Below are 26,773 nucleotides of genomic sequence, written 5' to 3'. Positions count from 1 at the left end.
ATGGCGAAAATAGGAGCACACATCCGGAATAGCAGACCATTGGCGAGCCTCTATTGCCCTTGCTTCAGAAGCCGTCACCACCATCAACCAGTGGTCCATCTTTAGGGTAGCGATCTGTACAGCCCTTGTCAGGCCTTCGTCGACGCCACCATGGCGCCCAATAACGCTTCCACCCTACACGAGTCCATCAAATTGCATCCGTCACGGAGGCCCCGTTGCACCATGCAGCGGAGACATGAAGTGTCTTCATAATCTACTGCAGCCTCTGTTTGTAACTATTTTGTTGTGTATCTTTTCTGTAGTGACATGAATGGATAGCACATGGTTAAATTGTGGTGTATCTTTAGCTTTCTAAAAAGGCTTATATTTCAAAACGGAGGTAATAATTCGCAGGCAGTGTCAACTAGTATACTTTTGTCCCAAACCAGCAAGCAGTTATCTAGTTTAAGCCTTCTCTCCTCCTGCCATCACATTTGCAGTAAAAGAAATGTTTGCCAGCTACCATTTATATTACAAGTTTCTGTTACCACAACCAAATATTTTATTTGAACGGATGAATGTTTGTCAGTTACATTTCCACATTGTCACCTGACCATTCGAAGAAACAACACATAATAGTACACTATCACTATCACAGATAATTCCAAAAGGATCAACATTGGCTATATAATGCTATTCATGGCCAGGGAAAGCCCTAACTCCTCTCCTCGTGCCGTTTACCAGTTGCTGCTGCTCAGGAGTGATACTATGGCCTGGCCGGCGTCGAGTAGTGCTGCTATTACTGTAGTATGTATATGCAGCAACAGTTTCAGTATTTCAAGGGTTTCCTCTTGTCTTAATAATGGATTAATCAAGACTTCTAGTGTCAACAAAGACCGGCGTCCAGATCCTGGATGAATTCCTTTCTATCTAAAATGCTAGTCCGATATGAATGGCAGAAAAATTTGCATTATATGTTAGTACAAGCAACTACCCAGAAATAAGAGGGAAAATGCATATATGCTACTGCTGTGCTGCAGAATATGAAGACTCCTTGATTTGTAGTGATCACCCTGACAAGCAATGTCAGCACTAGTCTACTTTGAGCCAGACAAGCGAAGCAGTTGAGTTTGTTCGAACGGATTTTTCATGAATCATTTGCCATTCACATTGCAGGATTCTCATTTGATGATTACTCAAAACATCACAGATACCTCCAACAGGATCAGCATTCGCATTGGTACTATTCATTCAGGGCCAGGGAAGCCCTGACTGATTCCCCGTGCCGTTTACCAGCTGCTGCTGTGGCGCTGCTACTGTGTGTAAATGCAATAGCAGCGAATACTGCTGCATACTGTGGAGTAGAGAAAGCATCTCTGTATATGCAGCAACAGTTTCGGTATTGTGGAGCAGGAATCATCATCATGACAGCAACAGCAAGCAGCAGAGCGAATCCTCACTTGATATCAGGCTAAAAGAATAATTACAAGCAGCAGATGCAATGCACGCCCACAACAATGGCGACCCTCTGCCCCCACCCACCCAGCATCCATGCTGCTACTCTACAAGGCTAATTAACATCAGATTAAACAGTCTAGGGGTCCAAAAAACCGGGGCAATGCAACAGCACAACAATGTCCTAATTAAAACAGACCATAAATACTGTTTGCTCACTCAAGAGTCATCTCGCTTCGACAGTGGCCTGGTGCGGGTAGGAGCTCTGTGGTTGCCCTTCGTTGTCGGCACAGGCCTGCTGCTGCTGCTCGGAGGCCGAAGGGGCCTTTTCCAGGCGCTCCTTGGGGGTGCCAGCGTGTGCCAGGAGGTCCTCGTAGAGCTTCACAGAGTCCCGAGAAAAATCAGCAAGCGACTCGAAAATGCTGGCAAGGCCGATCTTGAAACCGTTGAGGGTCACGTCATGGGTGTCACGCATGCAGTGGTGGTGCCGCGCCTTCTCCGCCTCCACCCGCCGCCGCAGCACGTTCAGCGCCTCCTTGCGCTCCGACAGCTGCTCGACACGCTGCCTCGCCTCCTGCTCCCCCGGCCGGTGCTCCAGGAGGAGCTTCGTCTCAATCACCTTGTTCTCCGCCCGCTTGTAGGCTGTGGCCTTCTTGTCCAGCTCCTTGGCCAGCCCGTCCACCTTCCGCTTCTGCTGCTGCTCCTCCCCCTGCTTCAACCACAGCACCCGCACGCTGCGGTTGAAGTTCCGCATCGTGAACGAGACGCGCTTGTAGGGGAACTTGGACAGCGTGGTGTGCCAGTCGTGGCATATCACGACCAGAGGCGGCGCACCAGCCCTGTTGGGCGCGATGGAGGATATCCCTCGGGAGTAACGGATGGTGTCCGTTAGGATGAACTTGGACAGCCAGCCATCGAGAGCTTCAATGTACGATTTCTGTGCACTCACGTAGCTCACGAAGCAGGACCTCCAGTTCCTGAGTTCAACCTCCAGCTTCAGAGTGGCATGCCGCTGGGCGTCGTTGCAGAACTTCCCATAAGCAGGGCAGGTGAAGGAATTCACCTCAAACATTATCTGTCTCTGAGTTTCATGCGAATCCACCATCACTTTCCAAGTTCTTGTAAAGCTGCCATGGAGCAGGGAAAGCATAAGTATTGAGTCAACAAGACTACATCGATCCTACACACAAACAATAAGACCAGCTTACCCATGCAACAGCTCGACAAGTTGCGGTTGGAGCTCCTCATCCCGTAACTTTTGTATTCTATCCGATATTGATTCTGCAGCTCTTAGAGAAACCCAGATCCTTGTGTACAGGTCTCTCACATTTGTCCTGGTTTTTTCAGCACAACGCAGTTCTGAACCTTTGGCGTCTTGGTTCCTCAGCTGCACACATTTCTTCTCATATGTTTGTCTGATTTGATCAATAGCCTGCATCAAACCAAGTCATTTAAATAGATGTAAAAATATGAAATGCACTTAAAACATCTTGCATGAAAGACAGATATATACACTAATTCATGGGCACAAAAAGTATGCAAGGTGACTATGGTGCAAAGGAAATAAAGCGGCCATATGCATCGCTTTGATGCAGAGGCTGGGGAATACCCCATTTCGAAAAAAATGCAATGTGACCATGGTGCACAGGAAATTAGCACATTGCTTTTGATCTATAGATGATAGCACTATATCAGTAATATCACCATGTCAAGAATTCCACAGGGAGGTCTTTAAACTTAGCCTTGTTCACTGAAGTCATGTCAATACAAAAATAAGCCGCAATTTCATTTCAATGTGGTGCCACTCTTCCTAGAAGAATAAGTTGCTTTCGCTTGCAATGATATAAAGCCTTCTCTATACTTATGCAATCACAAGAAAGATCAAATGACTACAGCAGATATAAAAGGTATCCAACCTCAAACAGATTAAACCCACCTTAACTTCTTCATAAAGTTTCTTCTCCCAAGCATACAATCTCCCTAAAGTCTGAGAGTGACTTCCAGACTTCATCCCACCATAGTCTTCAAATATATCGCTCTTGTTGGTCTCGCTCTTCTCTGTCCACGACAAACTATTCGAGCTTGCTCCCAGCTCGCTCCTATAAGACGACGACACGGACGACGGAGACCGATGCCACGCGATGGCATGAATTATTTTCGACGAGTTCTCTGCGCCAAGAAAGAACTACCAATGTTAATTCCATCAATCAAGCACACACCAGATATACTACACAGCAACAAATAATAACACCCAATATGTAGCCTGCAGTGTGCGAACATCAAGCAAAAGCCAGTCCTTGAAGTGCAGATTCATGGCGCCAATCATGAAGCAGGCCGCCTTTAGTCATTGGTAGCACAAAAGGACCACCTTGGCAGTGAAGAACCACAAGTAGTAGCATGAAAAGGGCTAAAACAATTGGGCCATGACATGACTGCAAAGTAGAAATTGACCGTGTGGCGGATATTACATCAGGGGAATATTTAAAGCCACTTTTCTAAGAGATATGCTCTGTCTAATCCAATCTCCAGGGCCACAAGGGAGTGAGGTCCTAAACAAAGAACAGTAAATTCCATACCACCCTGAGTGTTAAAAAAAAGTTCCCCAAATCCACCCTGCTAAGTAACGCAACGCAAGGCCTTCTTTCTTCTGATGTAGAAGAACAGCTTTACGCCCAAATCTTGCATTTTTTGCCGGAACAGCAAAAAGGGATTCGACAACATTTGTGGCGAAGATTGGGCAGGTTGCAGCGGGAGAGGGAGAGAGAGAGAGAAGAGAGAAGTTGGGGGGATGGGATAAAGGCCGGACCTTTGAGGTCGGGGGCACGGGCGGCGGCCTCGAGCATGCCGGAGACGTCCTTGCCGGCCTCGGCGGCGCGGGCGAAGAGCTCCTCCACCTCCTTGAGCGCCGTCAGGAGCTCGCGCCCCGGCAGCACCACGGACACCTCCAGCCCGCCGGCGCCGTTGTTCCTCGCCGCCTCGGCTGCATCTTTGGTCTCTTCCTGCTTGGCCACCCTGAGCGAATCCTCGGATTTAGGGTTTTTTTCCGCCGCAGCAGCAGCGGGCTTCTCCCCCTCATCGTCCTCCTCTTCCGCCTCCTCCAGGTCCGGGATCCCCTCCCGCTCCCTCACGGCGCGCATCTCCTCGTCGCTGATGGCCGCCGCCACCTCCTCCGTCCCGTAGAACGGGTTGAAGAAGTCCCAGCCGCCGACCGCGGCGGGGGGCGGCGGCGGCGTGGCCGGGGGCGTGTAGTAGTACGGGCGGCCCATCTCCGGCGTCTGCCCGCCCCCGCAGCCGTCGTCCTCCTCGTCCGCGGCCGGCGCATCCGTCCGCGGCGGGGTCGATGGCGCGGCGGCGGACGAGGGCGGCAGCGCGGGCGGCGGAGTAGCGTGCTTGGGGGAGCCGGGAGGCGAGGCGGTGGGGGTGGGGAGCGTGATGAGTATGGGCGCCGGCGCGGTGTGGCGGGCCACGAAGATGTCCAGGGCGTCCGCGACGGAGCGCAGGGCCGCCGCGTAGCCCGCGTGCGCCGCCGCCAGCGCGAACCGCCGGTCCGCCGCCAGCTTTATGAGGCGCTTCCGGTCGCGGCAGACCGCCACGGGGTCCCCGCCCGCACCGCCACCACCCATGCCGCCGCCGCCGCCGGCGAGCCGGGAGGCGGCGCAGTTCCCCATCGGAGGCTACCAGGCTAGTCTAGCCAAGGTTTATTAGAGCAGGGTTTAGCGTAGAGTGCAGAGGAGTGAGGAGTGAGTCAAAGTCAAAGTGGGAGAGTGTGAGGTAGAAAGCAGGAGAGAAGAGGAGAGGGTGGTTGTTGTCAGGTGGAGGTGGTGGTGGAGAGGGGTGAAATTTTGTTGGTTCTGGGGGTGGGCTTGTGGGGGAGAAAGGTTGGGGTTGGGGGAGGACCCCTTCCTTCCTAAATTCTGGTGATGATGGCAGGGAATCTTTGCATGGTTTGTTTATGTGGGGCTGCAGATTTGGGTCTTGTGAGGGTTTGGGACTTGGGAGGAGTGACTGATGACTGTCTTTAGGGATGATAGACCTAGGCCAACTAGAAAAGGAATTGTTAAGGAAAATCACAGCTCAAATATTTTTATTTTTAAAAATAGTACTATTATAAACTCTATAGGAGTATTTCTATTTTATTTCTCTATTACCTGGTCAAATAGAGATACTAGAAATGTGCCTACTTTATTTGTCTATCAATAGGTAAAATAGAGATAGTATTTTGCAATTATAATTGATAGCAGCGTAGTTTGTGGCTACATAGCTGGAGCCACAACAAGATATTGAGGGATATTGTTTGGTGAAATTAAGAGAGTACTTCTGCAAAATTAATGAGTAAAATTGGGACCACAAAAACGATACGGGAGTAATATATATAGGACATCATTTGGTAAAGGGGAGATACTATTGGGCATTTAAGAGGCTATTGTTAAGAAAAATCACAGTTGCTATTAAGAGAAAATCGTATAGGATATCATTTGGTAAAAGTAAGATACTATTGCGCAATTAAGGGAGTAATTTGTGGCTATAGAATTGAGAATATCAAGAAGATATAAAATTATTGTATTATATGGGAGAGTATTCAGACAATAGTAGTGCACTTAAGAGGCTAATTACTGTGCTAGTAATCCTAGCATTACAAACTTTCAACTTACTTTCAAAACATTCAATCTACTCTTATCCAAGTATTTGAATTGAGCAAATCAAACACAGCTCGTGGTTTTTTCTATTTATGTGGTCAACGGGGTTTTTGTGCTTTGGCTCAACTTTCTTGTGAGACGTGACCCTTTATATCTTCATATTTCACTATGACAACATCGAGGATGAGGCAAACCAAAAGTCGGCGTGGAGGTGGCGACGGAGGAACCAAGATAAGAACATCGAAAGGACAAGGATGGCGCCTAGAGAGGGTGAATAGCGGTTTAAGACTTTCACAATATTGAGTTGAACAAATGTGAAATAAAACTAGTGTTTAATTTATCAAGCACAAAACCAATATATGAGGGTTCGCCACCTATATTCACCAACAACTTATGCTAAGCAAGATAGACAACTATGTGATAGTCTGATATATAACCTCAAGCACGAAGGCTATCATAAAGTAAAGCGCACAATTAAAGAGTTTTGGTAAAGGAATAATCAAGGAGACACAGAGACGCCGATGTATCCCAAAGTTCATTTCCCAAAGAAAGCTAGTTATCGTTGGAGTGGTGTGGAAGCACAATGACTTCCTCATCGCCACAATGTTTCACCATGATCTCCTAGCACTTTTTCGTTGAGGGTGGTCACCGAGCCCGTAAAATATTGGGCAATCTCCATGACTTAATTGGAGGCTCCCGAGAAATCCACAACAAGCTTTGCACCACACTGATTGAGCTCCACGACAACACCAAGCTCCAAGAGGAACAAGCTCTAGGTACAAGAACCAGAGAGTAATTAGCTCGCGAACTTTCGCTTCCACGAATCATCGTGGAAAACTCAAACTGATGCCCCAAATGAAATGACAAGAGCATACAAGGTGCTCAAATCCTTCACTCTCAAATTCCACCAAAGCGAAAAGCTATTGGAAGAATAGGAGAGAAAGAACAAAGAAAATCCATAGAGAACTCCAAGATCTAGATCAGCTATGTTCCCCTCACTAAGAGAGGATGTTGATTAGTGAAAATCTAGATCTAGATCTCCTCTCACATTTCCCTAAAGAATATTGAAGAAGCATAGATGAATAGAGAGATAGGGCGAGCTGCTCAAGGTCAAAAATGAAGGGGAGGGAAATGAGAACATCTACATCCACTTGGGGAAGAAGGAGGCTTTATATTGTGCTCTCAAAAACTAGCCGCTGCAGACAACTTACCTCAAGGTCTCCGGCCAAAGAATGACCAGAATCTACATCTTAAACTTTGTCGGCACCCAGATGGGTCGGAGCCTCCGGCCTAAGCAGGCTTCAACATAGTAAGGTTGGGGTCTCAAGGCTTGAGTCTCCTGTGTCTAGCCAAACTCTCTTCTTTGGGTACCGAGAGCAAGGCACACTTGCAACTTTGCGATCTGATGTCTACGCACGCTTCTATTCCTGTAGATAGTGTTGGGCCTTGATGTCTACGGGAGCTTCTATTCTTGTAGACAGTGTTGGGCCTCCAAGAGCAGAGGTTTGTAGAACAGCAGCAAATTTCCCTTAAGTGGATCACCCAAGGTTTATCGATCTCAGGGAGGAAGAGGTCAAAGATATCCCTCTCATGCAACCCTGCAACCACAAAGCAAGAAGTCTCTTGTGTCCCCAACACACCTAATCGGTGGACTCGGTCGGCGACGCGATAGTGAAATACAGGTGGTATGAAGAAGTATGAGCAGGAGCAACGGTGCCAGAACATCGCTTGCTGGCGTGTAGACGATGGGCGTAGTATTGCAGCAGTAGTAACACAAAGAAACGAAGAAACAAGCAGCGATAGCAGTATTTAGGAACAAGGCCTAGGGATTACACTTTCACTAGTGGACACTCTCAACATTGATCACATAACAGAATAGATAAATGCATACTCTACACTCTTGTTGGATGATGAACACATTGCGTAGGATTACACGAATCCTCAATGCCGGAGTTAACAAGCTCCACAATTCAATGTTCATATTTAAATAACCTTAGAGTACATGAAAGATCAATTCGACTAAACCAAGTACTAACATAGCATGCACACTGTCACCTTCATGCTATGTAGGAGGAATAATACACATCAATACCATCATAGCAATAGTTAACTTCATAATCTACAAGAGATCATAATCATAGCATAAACCAAGTACTAACACGGATGCACACACTGTCACCATTACACCGTGCAGGAGGAATAAAACTACTTTAATAACATTGCTAGAGTAGCACATAGATAAATTGTGATACAAAATACATTGCAATCATAAAGAGATATAAATAAGCACTTCACTATGCCATTCATAACAGTGAATAAGTATTCTGTGAAATATAGCCTAAGAGACCCACACGGTGCACACACTGTCACCTTTACACACGTGGGACAAGGAGTCTCCGGAGATCACATAAGTAAAATTCACTTGACTAGCATAACGACATCTAGATTACAAGCACAATCATATGAATCTCAATCATGTAAGGCAGCTCATGAGATTATTGTATTGAAGTACATAGGAGAGAGATGAACCACATAGCTACCGGTACAGCCCCGAGCCTCGATGGAGAACTACTCCCTCCTCATGGGAGCAGCAGCGGTGATGAAGATGGCGGTGGAGATGGCAGCGGTGTCGATGGAGAAGCCTTCCGGGGGCACTTCCCCATTCCGGCGGCGTGCCGGAACAGAGACTCCTGTCCCTCAGATCTTGGCTTCGCGATGGCGGCGGCTCTGGAAGGTTTCTGTGGGTTTCGTCCAACGCGATAGGGTTTTCGCGACGGAGGCTTTAAGTAGGCGGAAGGGCAGCCTCGGAGGGGGCCTGGGGGGCCCACACTATCGGGCGGCGCGGCCCCCCCTCTGGCCGCGCCAGGGTGTGGTGTGGGGCCCCCGTGGCTTCCCTCTGGCGGCTCTCGGGTGTTCTGGATGCTTCCGGGCAAAATAGGAACCTGGGCGTTGATTTCGTCCAATTCCGAGAATATTTTTTTACTAGGATTTCTGAAACCAAAAACAGCAGAAAACAGGAACTGGCACTTCGGCATCTTGTTAATAGGTTAGTTCCAGAAAATGCACGAATATGACATAAAGTGTGCATAAAACATGTAGATAACATCAATAATGTGGCATGGAACATAAGAAATTATCGATACGTCGGAGACGTATCAGCATCCCCAAGCTTAGTTATGCTCGTCCCGAGCAGGTAAAACGATAACAAAGATAATTTCTGGAGTGACATGCCATCATAAACTTGATCATACTATTTGTAAAGCATATGTAGTGAATGCAGCGATCAAAACAATGGTAATGACATGAGTAAACAACTGAATCATAAAGCAAAGACTTTTCATGAATAGTACTTAAAGACAAGCATCAATAAGTCTTGCATAAGAGTTAACTCATAAAGCAATAATTCAAAGTAGAGGCATTGAAGCAACACAAAGGAAGATGAAGTTTCAGCGGTTGCTTTCAACTTATAACATGTATATCTCATGAACAATTGTCAATGCAAAGCAATATAACAAATGCAATATGCAAATATGTAGGAATCAATGCACAGTTCACACAAGTGTTTTCTTCTTGAGATGGAGAGAAATAGGTGAACTGACTCAACAATAAAAGTAAAAGAATGGTCCTTCAAAGAGGAAAGCATTGATTGCTATATTTGTGCTAGAGCTTTGATTTTGAAAACATGAAACAATTTTGTCAACGGTAGTAATAAAGCATATGTATCATGTAAATTATATCTTCAAGTTGCAAGCCTCATGCATAGTATACTAATAGTGCCCGCACCTTGTCCTAATTAGCTTGGACTACCGGATCATCACAATGCACATGTTTTAACCAAGTGTCGCAAAGGGGTACCTCTATGCCGCCTGTACAAAGGTCTAAGGAGAAAGCTCACATTGGATTTCTCGCTATTGATTATTCTCAACTTAGACATCCATACCGGGACAACATAGACAACAGATAATGGACTCCTCTTTTATGCATAAGCATGTAACAACAATTAATAATTTTCTCATATGAGATTGAGGATTTTGTCCAAAACTGAAACTTCCACCATGGATCATGGCTTTAGTTAGCGGCCCAATGTTCTTCTCTAACAATATGCATGCTTAACCATAAGGTGGTAGATCTCTCTTACTTCAGACAAGACGAACATGCATAGCAACTCACATGATATTCAACAAAGAATAGTTGATGGCGTCCCCAGAAACATGGTTATCGCACAACAAGCAACTTAATAAGAGATAAAATGCATAAGTACATATTCAATACCACAATAGTTTTTAAGCTATTTGTCCCATGAGCTATATATTGTAAGGTAAATGATGGATTTTTAAAGGTAGCACTCAAGCAATTTACTTTGGAATGGCGGAGAAATACCATGTAGTAGGTAGGTATGGTGGACACAAATGGCATAGTGGTTGGCTCAAGTATTTTGGATGCATGAGAAGTATTCCCTCTCGATACAAGGTTTAGGCTAGCAAGGCTTATTTGAAACAAACACAAGGATGAACCGGTGCAGCAAAACTCACATAAAAGACATATTGTAAACATTATAAGACTCTACACCGTCTTCCTTGTTGTTCAAACTCAATACTAGAAATTATCTAGACCTTAGAGAGACCAAATATGCAAACCAAATTTTAGCATGCTCTATGTATTTCTTCATTAATGGGTGCAAAGTATATGACGCAAGAGCTTAAACATGAGCACAACAATTGCCAAGTATCACATTACCCAAGACATTATAGCAATTACTACATGTATCATTTTTCAATTCCAACCATATAACAATTTAACGAAGAAGAAACTTCGCCATGAATACTATGAGCAAAGCCTAAGAACACATGTGTTCATACGAACCAGCGGAGCGTGTCTCTCTCCCACACAAGGATGAACTTATTCAAACAAAAACAAAAACAAACAGACGCTCCAAGTAAAGTACATAAGATGTGACCGAATAAAAATATAGTTTCAAGAGAAGGAACCTGATAATTTGTCGATGAAGAAGGGGATGCCTTGGGCATCCCCAAGCTTAGACGCTTGAGTCTTCTTGATATATGCAGGGGTGAACCACCGGGGCATCCCCAAGCTTAGAGCTTTCACTCTCCTTGATCATGTTGTATCATCTCCCTCTCTTGATCCTTGAAAACTTCCTCCACACCAAACTTAGAACAACTCATTAGAGGGTTAGTGCACAATCAAAATATACATGTTCAGAGGTGACATAATCATTCTTAACACTTCTGGACATTGCACAAAGCTACTGGAAGGTAATGGAACAAAGAAATCCACCCAACACAGCGAAAGAAGCAATGCGAAATAAAAGGCAGAATCTGTCAAAACAGAACAGTCCGTAAAGACAAATTTTATTGGGGCACCAGACTTGCTCAAATGAAAATGCTCAAATTGAATGAAAGTTGCGTACATATCTGAGGATCACTCACGTAAATTGGCATAATTTTCTGAGTTATCTACAGAGAATTTTGCCCAGATTCGTGACAGCAAAGAAATCTGAAACTGCGCAGTAATCCAAATCTAGTATGAACTTTACTATCAAAGACTTTACTTGGCACAACAAAACACAAAACTAAGAAAGGAGAGGTTGCTACAGTAGTAAACAACTTCCAAGACTCAAATATAAAACAAAGTACTGTAGCACAATAACACATGGGTTATCTCCCAAGAAGTTCTTTTCTTTATAGCCATTAAGATGGGCTCAGCGGTTTTGATGATGCACTCGCAAGAAATAGTATTTGAAGCAAAACAGAACATCAAGAGGCAAATTAGAAACACATTTAAGTCTAACATGCTTCCTATGCATAGGAATCTTGTAAATAAACAAGTTATGTAGGCATAATGCAACAAGCATAGAAAGATAAAACAAGTGTAGCTTCAAAAATTTCAGCACATAGAGAGGCATTTTAGTAACATGAAAATTTCTACAACCATATTTTCCTCTCTCATAATAACTTTCAGTAGTGTCATGAGCAAACTCAACAATATAAATATCACATAAAGCATTTTTATTACGAGTCTCATGCATAAAATTATTACTCTCCACATAAGCATAGTCAATTTTATTAGTTGTAGTGGGAGCAAATTCAACAAAGTAGCTATCATTATTATTATCATTATAATCATCATAAATAGGAGGTAAAGTATCATCAAAGTAAATTTTCTCCTCAATGCTTGGGGGACTAAAAAGATCATGCTCATCAAAACCAGCTTCCCCAAGCTTAGAATTTTCCATAACATTAGCAACAATAGTGTTCAAAGCATTCATATTAATAACATTCCCATTAGCATGCATATAAAGTTCCATGGGTTTTTTAATTTTCTCTTCAAACACATCATGTCCTAATTCAAGATAAAGTTCATAAAGATCTGTCATATTTTTGTTGTTTTCCATTATGCCTTATGATACGTCTCCGACGTATCGATAATTTCTTATGTTCCATGCCACATTATTGATGTTATCTACATGTTTTATGCACACTTTATGTCATATTCGTGCATTTTCTGGAACTAACCTATTAACAAGATGCCGAAGTGCCAGTTGCTGTTTTCTGTTGTTTTTGGTTTCAGAAATCCTAGTAACGAAATATTCTCGGAATTGGACGAAATCAACGCCCAGGGTCCTATTTTGCCACGAAGCTTCCAGAAGTCCGAAGAGGAGACGAAGAGGGGCCACGAGGGGGCCACACCCTAGGGCGGCGCGGCCCCCCCTTTGGCCGCGCGGCCCTGTGGTGTGGGGCCCTCGTGCCGCCTCCTGACCTGCCCTTCCGCCTACTTATAGCCTCCGTCGCGAAACCCCCAGTACCGAGAGCCACGATACGGAAAACCTTACTGAGACGCCGCCGCCGCCGATCCCATCTCGGGGGATCCAGGAGATCGCCTCCGGCACCCTGCCGGAGAGGGGATTCATCTCCCGGAGGACTCTACGCCGCCATGGTCGCCTCCGGAGTGATGTGTGAGTAGTCTACCCCTGGACTATGGGTCCATAGCAGTAGCTAGATGGTTGTCTTCTCCCCATTGTGCTATCATTGTCGGATCTTGTGAGCTGCTTAACATGATCAAGATCATCTATCTGTAATTCTATATGTTGCGTTTGTTGGGATCCGATGAATAGAGAATACTTGTTATGTTGATTATCAAAGTTATGTCTATGTGTTGTTTATGATCTTGCATGCTCTCCGTTGCTAGTAGATGCTCTGGCCAAGTAGATGCCTGTAACTCCAAGAGGGAGTATTTATGCTCGATAGTGGGTTCATGCCTGCATTGACACAGGACGATGTGAGAAAGTTCTAAGGTTGTGTTGTCTGTTGCCACTAGGGATAAAACATTGATGCTATGTCTAAGGATGTAGTTGTTGATTACATTACGCACCATACTTAATGCAATTGTCTGTTGCTTTGCAACTTAATACCGAAGGGGTTCGGATGATAACTTTGAAGGTGGACTTTTTAGGCATAGATGCAGTTGGATGGCGGTCTATGTACTTTGTCGTAATGCCCAATTAAATCTCACTATACTCATCATGATATGTATGTGCATGGTCATGCCCTCTTTATTTGTCAATTGCCCAACTGTAATTTGTTCACCCAACATGCTGTTTATCTTATGGGAGAGACACCTCTAGTGAACTGTGGACCCCGGTCCAATTCTCTTTACTGAAATACAATCTACTGCAATACTTGTTCTACTATTTTCTGCAAACAATCATCTTCCACACAATACGGTTAATCCTTTGTTACAGCAAGCCGGTGAGATTGACAACCTCACTGTTTCGTTGGGGCAAAGTACTTTGGTTGTGTTGTGCAGGTTCCACGTTGGTGCCGGAATCTCTGGTGTTGCGCCGCACTACATCCCGCCGCCATCAACCTTCAACGTGCTTCTTGGCTCCTCCTGGTTCGATAAACCTTGGTTTCTTTCTGAGGGAAAACTTGCTGCTGTGCGCATCATACCTTCCTCTTGGGGTTCCCAACGAACGTGTGAGTTACACGCCATCAAGCACATTTTCTGGCGCCGTTGCCGGGGAGATCAAGACACGCTGCAAGGGGAGTCTCCACTTCTCAATCTCTTTACTTTGTTTTTGTCTTGCTTAGTTTTATTTACTACTTTGTTTGCTGCACTATATCAAAAACACAAAAAAATTAGTTACTTGCATTTACTTTACTTATTTCATCATGTTCCCTTTTAATTTTACCACGAAAGACATACCGGTAGGACGTGGGTCTATAATTGGGAGAAATAATATAGAAGAATTCTTCAACCATGTTAGTACCGTTGACGATTTTGAGGATAGACACTTGGTAGACCTTGCCCCTACCTATGAAATTGCTGCTGCTGCTTTAGTTCGCATGTTGGAAACTAAATTTGTTAATCTCAATCCTATAATCCAACACATGTTTCTCACACTTGGTGATATGGAAGAAGGGGAAAAGAAAGATTTTGTTTTAGAAACCCTTCTTAAAGAATTTGGTGGAATAGCAAGAGAAGCTAGAAAAGTTTTCACTAAATTTAATATGCTTGGTTCTTACACCAATTTTGTTAGTCTCCTTGAAAAGATGAATATGGATAGAATAAAGTACACTAATAATATTAATGATGGAGGGGAGATCAAAGCACCAATACCATGTAAACTCTTAGCTATGAATGATGCACTAGAAAATAATTATGCTTGGCTTGTTCCTGAAAATTTGTTTGATGAGAGTAGCACGCCTAAGACTAATGAAAAGGGAGATGCTAAAACTTATGTATCTAATATACTATGCTTGGTTGAGAAAAATCCACACCCCGCTGTAGAAGTACCACCCTTTGATAATACTTGATACACACTTTCTGCGCCTAGCTGAAAGACGTTAAAGAAAAGCGCTTGTGGGAGACAACCCATGTTTTTACCTACAGTACTTTATTTTTATTTTGTGTCTTGAAAGTTGTTTACTACTGTAGCAACCTCTCCTTATCTTAGTTTAGTGTTTTATTGTGCCAAGTAAAGTCTTTGATAGAAAAGTAAGTACTAGATTTGGATTACTGCGCAGAAATAGATTTCTTTGCTGTCACGAATCTGGGTCTACCTCCCTGTAGGTAGCTCAGAAAATTAAGCCAATTTACGTGCATGATCCTCAGATATGTACGCAACTTTCATTCAATTTGAGAATTTTCATTTGAGCAAGTCTGGTGGCCTAATAAAATTCGTCAATACGAACTGTTCTGCTTTGACAGATTCTGCCTTTTATTTCGCATTGCCTCTTTTGCTATGTTGGATGAATTTCTTTGATCCACTAATGTCCAGTAGCTTTATGCAATGTCCAGAAGTGTTAAGAATGATTGTGTCACCTCTGAATATGTTAATTTTTATTGTCGCTAACCCTCTAATGAGTTGTTCTAAGTTTGGTGTGGAGGAAGTTTTCAAGGATCAAGAGAGGAGTATGATGCAACATGATCAAGGAGAGTGAAAGCTCTAAGCTTGGGGATGCCCCGGTGGTTCACCCCTGCATATATCAAGAAGACTCAAGCGTCTAAGCTTGGGGATGCCCAAGGCATCCCCTTCTTCATCGACAACATTATCAGGTTCCTCCCCTGAAACTATATTTTTATTCCATCACATCTTATGTGCTTTGCTTGGGGCGTCGGTTTGTTTTTGTTTTTTGTTTTGTTTGAATAAAATGGATCCTAGCATTCACTTTATGGGAGAGAGACACGCTCCGCTGTAGCATATGGACAAGTATGTCCTTAGTTTCTACTCATAGTATTCATGGCGAAGTTTCTTCTTCGTTAAATTGTTATATGGTTGGAATTGGAAAATGATACATGTAGTAATTGCTATTAATGTCTTGGGTAATGTGATACTTGGCAATTGTTGTGCTCATGTTTAAGCTCTTGCATCATATGCTTTGCACCCATTAATGAAGAAATACATAGAGCATGCTAAAATTTGGTTTGCATATTTGGTTTCTCTAAGGTCTAGATAATTTCTAGTATTGAGTTTGAACAACAAGGAAGACGGTGTAGAGTCTTATAATGTTTACAATATGTCTTTTATGTGAGTTTTGCTGCACCGGTTCATCCTTGTGTTTGTTTCAAATAAGCCTTGCTAGCCTAAACCTTGTATCGAGAGGGAATACTTCTCATGCATCCAAAATACTTGAGCCAACCACTATGCCATTTGTGTCCACCATACCTACCTACTACATGGTATTTCTCCGCCATTCCAAAGTAAATTGCTTGAGTGCTACCTTTAAAAATCCATCATTTACCTTACAATATATAGCTCATGGGACAAATAGCTTAAAAACTATTGTGGTATTGAATATGTACTTATGCATTTTATCTCTTATTAAGTTGCTTGTTGTGCGATAACCATGTTTCTGGGGACGCCATCAACTATTCTTTGTTGAATATCATGTGAGTTTCTATGCATGTCCGTCTTGTCTGAAGTAAGAGAGATCTACCACCTTAATGGTTGGAGCATACATATTGTTAGAGAAGAACATTGGGCCGCTAACTAAAGCCATGATTCATGGTGGAAGTTTCAGTTTTGGACATATATCCTCAATCTCATATGAGAATAATAATTGTTGCCATATGCTTATGCATTAAAGAGGAGTCCATTATCTGTTGTCCATGTTGTCCCGGTATGGATGTCTAAGTTGAGAATAATCAAAAGCGAGAAATCCAAATTGCGAGCTTTCTCCTTAGACCTTTGTACAGGCGGCATGGAGGTACCCCATTGTGACACTTGGTTAAAACATGTGTATTGTGATGATCCGGTAGTCCAAGCTAATTAGGACAAGGTGCGGGCACTATTAGTATACTATGCATGAGGCTTGCAACTTGTAAGATATTTACATAACTCATATGCTTTATTACTACCGTTGATAAAATTGTTTCATGTTTTCAAAATCAAAGCTCTAGCACAAATATAGCAATCGATGCTTTTCCTCTATGAGGACCATTCTTTTACTTTCAATGTTGAGTCAGTTCACCTATTTCTCTCCACTTCAAGAAGCAAACACTTGTGTGAACTATGCATTGATTCCTACATACTTGCTTATTGCACTTATTATATTACTCTATGTTGACAATATCCATGAGATACACATGTTACAAGTTGAAAGCAACCGCTGAAACTTAATCTTCCATTGTGTTGCTTCAATACCTTTACTTTGAATTATTGCTTTATGAGTTAACTCTTATGCAAGACTTATTGATGCTTGTCTTGAAGTGCTATTCATGAAAAGTCTTTGCTATATGATTCACTTGTTTACTCATGTCATATACATTGTTTTGATCGCTGCATTCACTACATATGCTTTACAAATAGTATGATCAAGATTATGACGGCATGTCACTCCAGAAATTATCGGTGTTATCGTTTTACCTGCTCGGGACGAGCAGAACTAAGCTTGGGGATGCTGATACGTCTCCGACGTATCGATAATTTCTTATGTTCCATGCCACATTATTGATGTTATCTACATGTTTTATGCACACTTTATGTCATATTCGTGCATTTTCTGGAACTAACCTATTAACAAGATGCCGAAGTGCCAGTTGCTGTTTTCTGCTGTTTTTGGTTTAAGAAATCGTAGTAACGAAATATTCTCGGAATTGGATGAAATCAACGCCCAGGGTCCTATTTTGCCACGAAGCTTCCAGAAGTTCGAAGAGGAGACGAAGAGGGGCCACGAGGGGGCCACACCCTAGGGCGGCGCGGCCCCTCCTTTGGCCACGCGGCCCTGTGGTGTGGGGCCCTCGTGCCGCCTCCTGACCTGCCCTTCCGCCTACTTATAGCCTCCATCGCGAAATCCCCAGTACCGAGAGACACGATACGGAAAACCTTACTGAGACGCCGCCGCCGCCGATCCCATCTCGGGGGATCCAGGAGATCGCCTCCGGCACCCTACCGGAGAGGGGATTCATCTCCCGGAGGACTCTACGCCGCCATGGTCGCCTCCGGAGTGATGTGTGAGTAGTCTACCCCTGGACTATGGGTCCATAGCAGTAGCTAGATGGTTGTCTTCTCCCCATTGTGCTATCATTGTCGGATCTTGTGAGCTGCTTAACATGATCAAGATCATCTATCTGTAATTCTATATGTTGCGTTTGTTGGGATCCGATGAATAGAGAATACTTGTTATGTTGATTATCAAAGTTATGTCTATGTGTTGTTTATGATCTTGCATGCTCTCCGTTGCTAGTAGATGCTCTGGCCAAGTAGATGCTTGTAACTCCAAGAGGGAGTATTTATGCTCGATAGTGGGTTCATGCCTGCATTGACACCAGGACGGATGTAAAGTTCTAAGGTTGTGTTGTGCTGTTGCCACTAGGGATAAAACATTGATGCTATGTCTAAGGATGTAGTTGTTGATTACATTACGCACCATACTTAATGCAATTGTCTGTTGCTTTGCAACTTAATACTGGAAGGGGTTCGGATGATAACCTGAAGGTGGACTGTTTAGTCATAGATGCAGTTGGATGGCGGTCTATGTACTTTGTCGTAATGCCCAATTAAATCTCACTATACTCATCATGATATGTATGTGCATGGTCATGCCCTCTTTATTTGTCAATTGCCCAACTGTAATTTGTTCACCCAACATGCTGTTTATCTTATGGGAGAGACACCTCTAGTGAACTGTGGACCCCGGTCCAATTCTCTTTCTTGAAATACAATCTCTTTGCAATACTTGTTCTACTGTTTTCTGCAAACAATCATCTTCCACACAATACGGTTAATCCTTTGTTACAGCAAGCCGGTGAGATTGACAACCTCACTGTTTCATTGGGGCAAAGTACTTTGGTTGTGTTGTGCAGGTTCCACGTTGGCGCTGGAATCTCTGGTGTTGCGCCGCACTACATCCCGCCGCCATCAACCTTCAACGTGCTTCTTGGCTCCTCCTGGTTCGATAAACCTTGGTTTCTTTCTGAGGGAAAACTTGCTGCTGTGCGCATCATACCTTCCTCTTGGGGTTCCCAACGAACGTGTGAGTTACATGCCATCACCTTACTAGTGTAAACAAGAAACAAAAAGTTGCAATTGCAGGATCTAAACGAAATAGCTTCGAGTACTTACAACGGCGCCGGAAAATAGCTTAGTAGCCGAGATCCGGAGTGTGAGTACCTTTTACCTTTCCTCCCCGACAACGGCGCCAGAAAATAGCTTGATGTCTACGGGAGCTTCTATTCTTGTAGACAGTGTTGGGCCTCCAAGAGCAGAGGTTTGTAGAACAGCAGCAAGTTTCCCTTAAGTGGATCACCCAAGGTTTATCGATCTCAGGGAGGAAGAGGTCAAAGATATCCCTCTCATGCAACCCTGCAACCACAAAGCAAGAAGTCTCTTGTGTCCCCAACACACCTAATAGGTGTACTAGTTCGGCGAAGAGATAGTGAAATACAGGTGGTATGAATAAGTATGAGCAGTAGCAACGGTGCCAGAAAATAGCTTGCTGGCGTGTAGTTGATGGTGGTAGTATTGCAAAGATAGTAACGCAAAGAAATAAAGAAACAAGCAGCGATAGCAGTATTTAGGAACAAGGCCTAGGGATTACACTTTCACTAGTGGACACTCTCAACATTGATCACATAACAGAATAGATAAATGCATACTCTACACTTTGTTGGATGATGAACACATTGCGTAGGATTACACGAATCCTCAATGCCGGAGTTAACAAGCTCCACAATTCAATGTTCATATTTAAATAACCTTAGAGTGCATGAAAGATCAATTCGACTAAACCAAGTACTAACATAGCATGCACACTGTCACCTTCATGCTATGTAGGAGGAATAATACACATCAATACCATCATAGCAATAGTTAACTTCATAATCTACAAGAGATCATAATCATAGCATAAACCAAGTACTAACACGGATGCACACACTGTCACCATTACACCGTGCAGGAGGAATAAAACTACTTTAATAACATTGCTAGAGTAGCACATAGATAAATTGTGATACAAAATACATTGCAATCATAAAGAGATATAAATAAGCACTTCACTATGCCATTCATAACAGTGAATAAGTATTTTGTGAAATATAGCCTAAGAGTCCCACACGGTGCACACACTATCACCTTTACACACGTGGAACAAGGAGTCTCCGGAGATCACATAAGTAAAATTCACTTGACTAGCATAACGACATCTAGATTACAAGCACCATCATATGAATCTCAATCATGTAAGGCAGCTCATGAGATTATTGTATTGAAGTACATAGGAGAGAGATGAACCACATAGCTACCGGTACAGCCCCGAGCCTCGATGGAGAACTACTCCCTCCTTATGGGAGCAGCAGCGGTGATGAAGATGGCGGTGGAGATGGCAGCGGTGTCGATGGAGAAGCCTTCCGGGGGCACTTCCCTGTTCCGGCGGCGTGCCGGAACAGAGACTCCTGTCCCCTAGATCTTGGCTTCGCGATGGCGGCGGCTCTGGAAGGTTTCTGTGGGTTTCGTCCAACGCGATAGGGTTTTCGCGACGGAGGCTTTAAGTAGGCGGAAGGGCAGCCTCGGAGGGGGCCTGGGGGGCCCACACTATAGGGCGGCGCAGCCCCCCTCTGGCCGCGCCAGGGTGTGGTGTGGGGCCCCCAGGGCTTCCCTCTGGCGGCTCTCGGGTGTTCTGGATGCTTCCGGGCAAAATAGGAACCTGGGCGTTGATTTCGTCCAATTCCGAGAATATTTCTTTACTAGGATTTCTGAAACCAAAAACAGCAGAAAACAGAAACTGGCACTTCGGCATCTTGTTAATAGGTTAGTTCCAGAAAATGCACGAATATGCCATAAAGTGTGCATAAAACATGTAGATAACATCAATAATGTGGCATGGAACATAAGAAATTATCGATACGTCGGAGACGTATCAGGCCTCCAAGAGCAGAGGTTTGTAGAACAGCAGCAAGTTTCCCTTAAGTGGATCACCCAAGGTTTATCGAACTCAGGGAGGAAGAGGTCAAAGATATCCCTCTCAAGCAACCCTGCGATCACAATACAAGAAGTCTCTTGTGTCCCCAACACACCTAATACACTTGTCAGATGTATAGGTGCACTAGTTCGGCGAAGAGATAGTGAAATACAAGTGGTATGAATGAATATGAGCAGTAGTAACGGCGCCAGAAAAGTGCTTGCTGGCGTGCTGTTGATGGTAGTAATATTGCAGGAAGTAAACATGCAACGTAACGATAACAAGCAGCGATAGCAGTATTTAGGAACAAGGCCTAGGGATCATACTTTCACTAGTGGACACTCTCAACATTGATCACATAACAGAATAAATAGATAGATGCTAGACTCTACACCCTCTTGTTGGATGATGAACACCACTAACTGTGTAGGATTACACGAACCCTCAATACCGGAGTTAACAAGCTCCACAATATTCGATGTTCATGTTTAAGTAACCTTAGAGTGCATGACAGATCAACATAACCAAACCAAGTACTAACATAGCATGCACACTGTCACCATCACACTATGAAGGAGGCATAGATCACATCAATACTATCATAGCAATAGTTAACTTCATAATCTACAAGAGATCACAATCATAGCCTACGCCAAGTACTACACGATGCACACACTGTCACCATTACACCGTGCAGGAGGAATAGACTACTTTAATAACATCACTAGAGTAGCACACAGATAAATTGTGATACAAAACACATTGCAATCATAAAGGGATATAAATAAGCACTTCACTATGCTATTCATAACAGTGAATAAGTATTCTGTGAAATATAGCCTAAGAGACCCACACGGTGCACACACTGTCACCTTTACACATTTGGAACAAGGAGTCTCCGGAGATCACATAAGTAAAATCCACTTGACTAGCATAATGACATCTAGATTACAAGCATCATCATATGAATCTCAATCATGTAAGGCAGCTCATGAGATTATTGTATTGAAGTACATAGGAGAGAGAGATTAACCACATAGCTACCGGTACATCCCTTAGCCTCGATGGAGAACTACTCCCTCCTCATGGGAGACAGCAGCGTTGATGAAGATGGCGGTGGTGATGATGGAGAAGCCTTCCGGGGGCACTTCCCCGTCCCGGCGGCGTGCCGGAACAGAGACTCCTGTCCCCCAGATCTTGGCTTCGCGATGGCGGCGGCTCTAGAAGGTTTCTCGTACCGTCGATTTTCCGTATCGAAGATTTAGGTCAGGGACCTTTAAATAGGCGAAGAGGCGGAGTCGGAGGGCTGACGAGGCGGTGACACAATAGGGGGCGCGCCTGGCTCCTTGGCCGCGCCGCCCTAGTGTCTGGTGGCCCTGTGGCCCTCCTCTGGTCCCTCTCGGGTGTTCTGGAAGCTTCGTGGAATTCTAAGATGCTGGGCATTGATTTCGTCCGATTCCGAGAATATTTTCTTACTAGGATTTCTGAAACCAAAAACAGCAGAAAACAGGAACTGGCACTTCGGCATCTCGTCAATAGGTTAGTTCCGGAAAACGCATCAAAACGATATAAAGTGTGAACAAAACATGTAAGTATTGTCATAAAACTAGCATGGAACATAAGAAATTATAGATACGTTTGGGACGTATCACGATCACACCCAGGAGTCTCCGGGTTGAGAGACACCAGAGTCTCTGACCTCGAACTCCTGAAATGACACAAAATAAAAATGCAAGATCTTCCACATCTGAACTCCAAAATAGGATGAATCTATTTTTATTTGGAAAGATAACAACAAGCAGCATCCCATAAATCTAGAGGTGAAGAACCTCACTCGATGAAGAACCAGTAAAAGGTCAAAAATGCAACAAGTTTTCTGTTTGAAATCTGTTTTCGATGAACTAGAGCTTGTCATGAGAATTACCACAAACCCTAAAACATCTCATGGATAAGATCCAATTAAAAACCAAGAAACATGATGCCAACCATGAAAGGGGTTTGACCTCTTTGAATGATACGATCAAGTTATTCATTCAAAAGCCACTCTTAAGAGTACTGCTACTGATCCTAACACCCGGTCTCCCAACAACAACAAGGGACTAGTAATTTGAAATTATACCAAGAACAAACCCTAAACTTCTGCATTCCACTTGCGCTAGTTGATGATGATCTTCACACCATAAAGATGGAACGCTTTTCTTGATTGTGCTAGCTTGATGAAGTGTTGCAGATTGCTTCCCCATAATCCACTATGAGAGAGCCTATTCTTTGGCATATCTTCATATATACATGATCGTTATTGGATGACAAAATTCAAGCATATGATATTTCGAGATGGATCATCTTGAACTTGCACTTCATTTCTTATTTTCTTCATTATGGTTATGAGTGCTCACTCCATCTTCGTGTTCAAGACATACTTGCCAGCTAAACTCCTATTTGACCAATCTTTGGATCACTCTTCGAACATCTTAATTAACACTTGGTCTTCTTCATTTTCTTATTCTTTCAACTTTGATTCCAACATATGGTTCAAACATTTTTGTTATGTCCAAAACCGTCAAACAAAACTCAGTGCAAACATTAGTTTATATGGATTATCACTAGCTAATTACCAAAACCACATATGGGGACTCCATGCACTTTCAAAGTGGTTAGGGTTCAAGGTTAGAATGCTCAACGCTCTGAAATAAGAACCATGCTTAAGATGAATGGTTGAAGGTGCATGTAGCCCCATGTATATCTTTATAACTAATGGTAAACAATATTTTTACAACACAATATGATCGACAAAGACACTAGTTTACTTTCTTGAAAATGGCAACCTTAGCTAAATTACCTCATTTTATTTCAATCCTTCCAATTCCAATCCACCCAGCGAAGAACCTACATTGAGTAACGAAGTTAGCAACAACACTTAAATTGTTCTTATGTTCGACTAGTTGTTCCTTTAACTCGTATTTCTAAAATTTTGTCTTCATCTGGTCTTTTGCATAAATTCCCTTCATCCGTATCAATTCTTGACCATTTATATGATAGTTCATAACAACTCGCGAAATAGTATATGCATGGGTTAGCCTTCATTCCTATCATTTTTTATGGGATAGTACTTGTTATATTTCCAACAAAATTGATTTCATATTATTCTAAGTTCGGATGGGAGTAAATAATGGTAATCACTCTGTGCTAGAAAATATTAAAAACCTTTATGCAATGCTAAGTAAAATAATATCTTAACGAAAGTCATAGAGAACCATGAAAATCTTGCTAATAAGTTGTCTAACCCCAAGCTATGACACTTAAGCAAGATGTGCAGGCTCTTCAAGAAAGAACCAAAGCGGTTGTAAGGGTATATTGTCCCTATGTGTGGTTTTGCTAATTAATGATAACCCCTATGGACTAATGTTTTCATTAAGTATATATGAAGGAATATTTCACTGGTACTACTTGTAATCCATGTGTTGGATTTAAGTATGGATGCCACCCAAGACATGACATCAAGCGTAGACTATTCGTCCAACTAATGAAACTATTCAGTACCGCAATGAAGCACAAGGTGAGCTTGCAAAAGCCTAAGTTTGGTGATGTCTCCCCGAGTCATAAGTGCGGTGAATTTTATTTTTTTAATAAAGAGGTTGTACTATATCTCTTTATGAGCTCTGAAACACTCGGGTTGGACAAATGCCAACACTTTGCTTTTTATTTGTCATTCTTTTTAGTTTGAAGTTTTTATAGACTTTCTTTTCCACCATTTTACTATTCTTTTACCCCAATTAAAAAATACAACAAAAACTACCTTTTATCCTTTCTCTCAAAGTGATTCCATTTGCCTCTTATGCTTTTAATATTTACAAATAGTGTGGTATAATATAAGTTTTGAAGAAACAAGTTCATACTGAAGAAGAACGTGAATTTGTGAGCGAAAGGTATGTCTTTCAACTCCCACTTTTGATTTTTGAAATGCCATGATAGTTAGTGGTAATTGTTGAGTTATTATGCTACTGGGAGTAAGTCTTGATAGTTCAAGTAAAACTTTTATGACTTTGTATAATTATTTAAGTAAGCTTTCACTCTAATTTTTATAGTTAATCGAGTTTTGGCAATGAGATAATTTAGCTAAATAATTAGAACAAAAGAAGTCTCCGAATGGAAGGCTTGGGTGATGTTTGATTCTCTTTAGAGTTTAGCCTTAGAGCATCTCCAGTCGCGTCCACAAAGCGTTCCCCAAACGGCGCCGGATCGAGCATTTGAGGGACGTGTTTTGTTCGTGCCGCGTTTGGGGATGTCGCTCCCCAGCCGCGTCCCCCAATTTTTTTTTTAGAAATTTAAAACTTGAGCGAATTCATTCAAACTTGCTATATATTACATAGTTTCGAACGAAATTCGATTAAATTTAAACTAAAACCTAATCTAGAAGTACTTGCGGCGGCCAGAGGCATCGTAGTACTGGTGGAAGTTGTACATGTCGTCGGTAACGACCTCCTGCTTGACGCGCTCGTCGGGCTCGTCGATGGGCTCGTCCTTCACCATGCCGCTTGGCCCAGCCTCGCCGCCGTCGGTGAGGTCCACGAGCGGCTTGCCGATGTCGCGGATGGACATGGCGACCGCCGTGTCGAGGTCGCCCCTCCAGGCATCCTTGTCGTTCAGCGACGCCGCGAACGTCACGTGCAGCCCTGGGTAGTCCTCGGGGTCGTCGCTGCTCGCGATGAGACGCTGCTGACGCTCGTACTCCGCGAGCAGCACAGCCTGCCCGGCTGCCTCGTCATCCTGCTCCTCCTTCACCTCCGGCTTCGGGATGAGGAGGGCACCGCCGCCGCACCTTTGCTGCTGTCGGCTACCGCTGGCGCCGCGTCTCAGATTGGCTGGCGGCGTCGCGAACTCCAGCTCCTCCTCCTTCACCTCCGCTTGGGGACGGTGTAGGGCGCAACGCGGTGCGACGAGGACGGCGCCAATCGCGTCGGTCCTAATGAGGTAGGTTGGAGGAGGACGAGTACGTCCTCGTCGGCTGCCAGCGTGCTGCGGGAGATGGTGGCAGCGCGGACGGTGTCTCCAACCTTGGAGTGCCGTTGTGGATGTCGTCGACGACGTTCTCCAGGGTGCGCCCCGGAACGCCCCAGAAGAGGACGCGCCCGTCCTTGTTCCAACTGTTCGGCCGGCCGACGAGGCCGGTGGTGCTGTTCATCTCCATGCCGTGATGCGCCTGGAAGTAGGCGATCCACCAGCCGTCGTTGCTGGTGGCTGCCCAGGTTGGATCCGCCCGTTCCTCGGCGGTGAGTCGAGACCGCCGTGTCCCTCCAGTGCTCCGTGCCCGGCGACGGTGGCGGCGGGATGCCTATGCCGTTGACGGCCATCCTCCACCTGTTGCTGCTTGGCAGGCGCATGTCCGACGGGACGGGATATCCCGCGCGGTACAACGCCCACGCCTCGACCACGGTGAGGCTACCGCGGCCGAAGCCGTTCGCCGCGGCGATCTTGCGGGACGACGAGGACGACATTGGATAGAGGTTGGAGCGGCGAGGAGAAGATTTGGGAGCGGCGAGAGATTGAGAGGAACAAGAACCGCAGGGACGCTCTTAATGTACAGCGGCGGCAGCGGGTCGTTGGACGCAATAAACGCCGACGCGGATGGCCACGCGGCCATGCACGACGAGACGCGTCCCTGCGTCACCTGGAAAATCTGGGACGCCATTAACGTCGCTTGACCAAAGGTAGGCAACGGGATTTTAGTCTTTCGAGCCGCTGACGCGTCGATCCCGCGTCTCTTCGCCTTGCTTTTCATTG

General features: G+C 44.2%; 2 protein-coding genes across 2 annotated transcripts in view; one reads left to right on the top strand and one right to left on the bottom strand.

Annotated features, from left to right (window-relative positions):
• The window catches only part of LOC127302745 (uncharacterized), a 146,720-nt gene that overhangs the window by 29,768 nt on the left and 90,179 nt on the right, over positions 1-26,773 (top strand). The window lies entirely within an intron of this gene.
• LOC127302748 (protein ALTERED PHOSPHATE STARVATION RESPONSE 1) lies at positions 1,426-5,243 on the bottom strand. The gene is made up of 4 exons (XM_051333291.2): positions 4,241-5,243; positions 3,371-3,603; positions 2,643-2,866; positions 1,426-2,561 (listed from the first exon to the last, which is right to left on the bottom strand). Exons 1-4 carry the CDS (start codon positions 5,100-5,102, stop codon positions 1,661-1,663), a joined length of 2,220 nt encoding a protein of 739 aa, XP_051189251.1. The 5' UTR covers positions 5,103-5,243; the 3' UTR covers positions 1,426-1,660.

This window comes from Lolium perenne, chromosome 5 (genome assembly GCF_019359855.2).
Source record: "Lolium perenne isolate Kyuss_39 chromosome 5, Kyuss_2.0, whole genome shotgun sequence".
In the NCBI taxonomy this organism is placed as follows: Eukaryota; Viridiplantae; Streptophyta; class Magnoliopsida; order Poales; family Poaceae; genus Lolium; species Lolium perenne.
Note: the sequence above shows the minus strand (reverse complement) of the source record. Positions and strands in the feature narration are given on the sequence as shown.

Bases quoted from the DNA above. Each gene is read 5' to 3' on its own strand.
- LOC127302748 (XM_051333291.2), bottom strand. From the start codon at position 5,102: ATGGGGAACTGCGCCGCCTCCCGGCTCGCCGGCGGCGGCGGCGGCATG. The intron at 3,604-4,240 runs GTCCGGCCTTTA...TTCTTGGCGCAG, and splicing joins CCGTGCCCCCGACCTCAAAG to AGAACTCGTCGAAAATAATT. The intron at 2,867-3,370 runs GTGGGTTTAATC...GGTTTGATGCAG, and splicing joins AACTTTATGAAGAAGTTAAG to GCTATTGATCAAATCAGACA.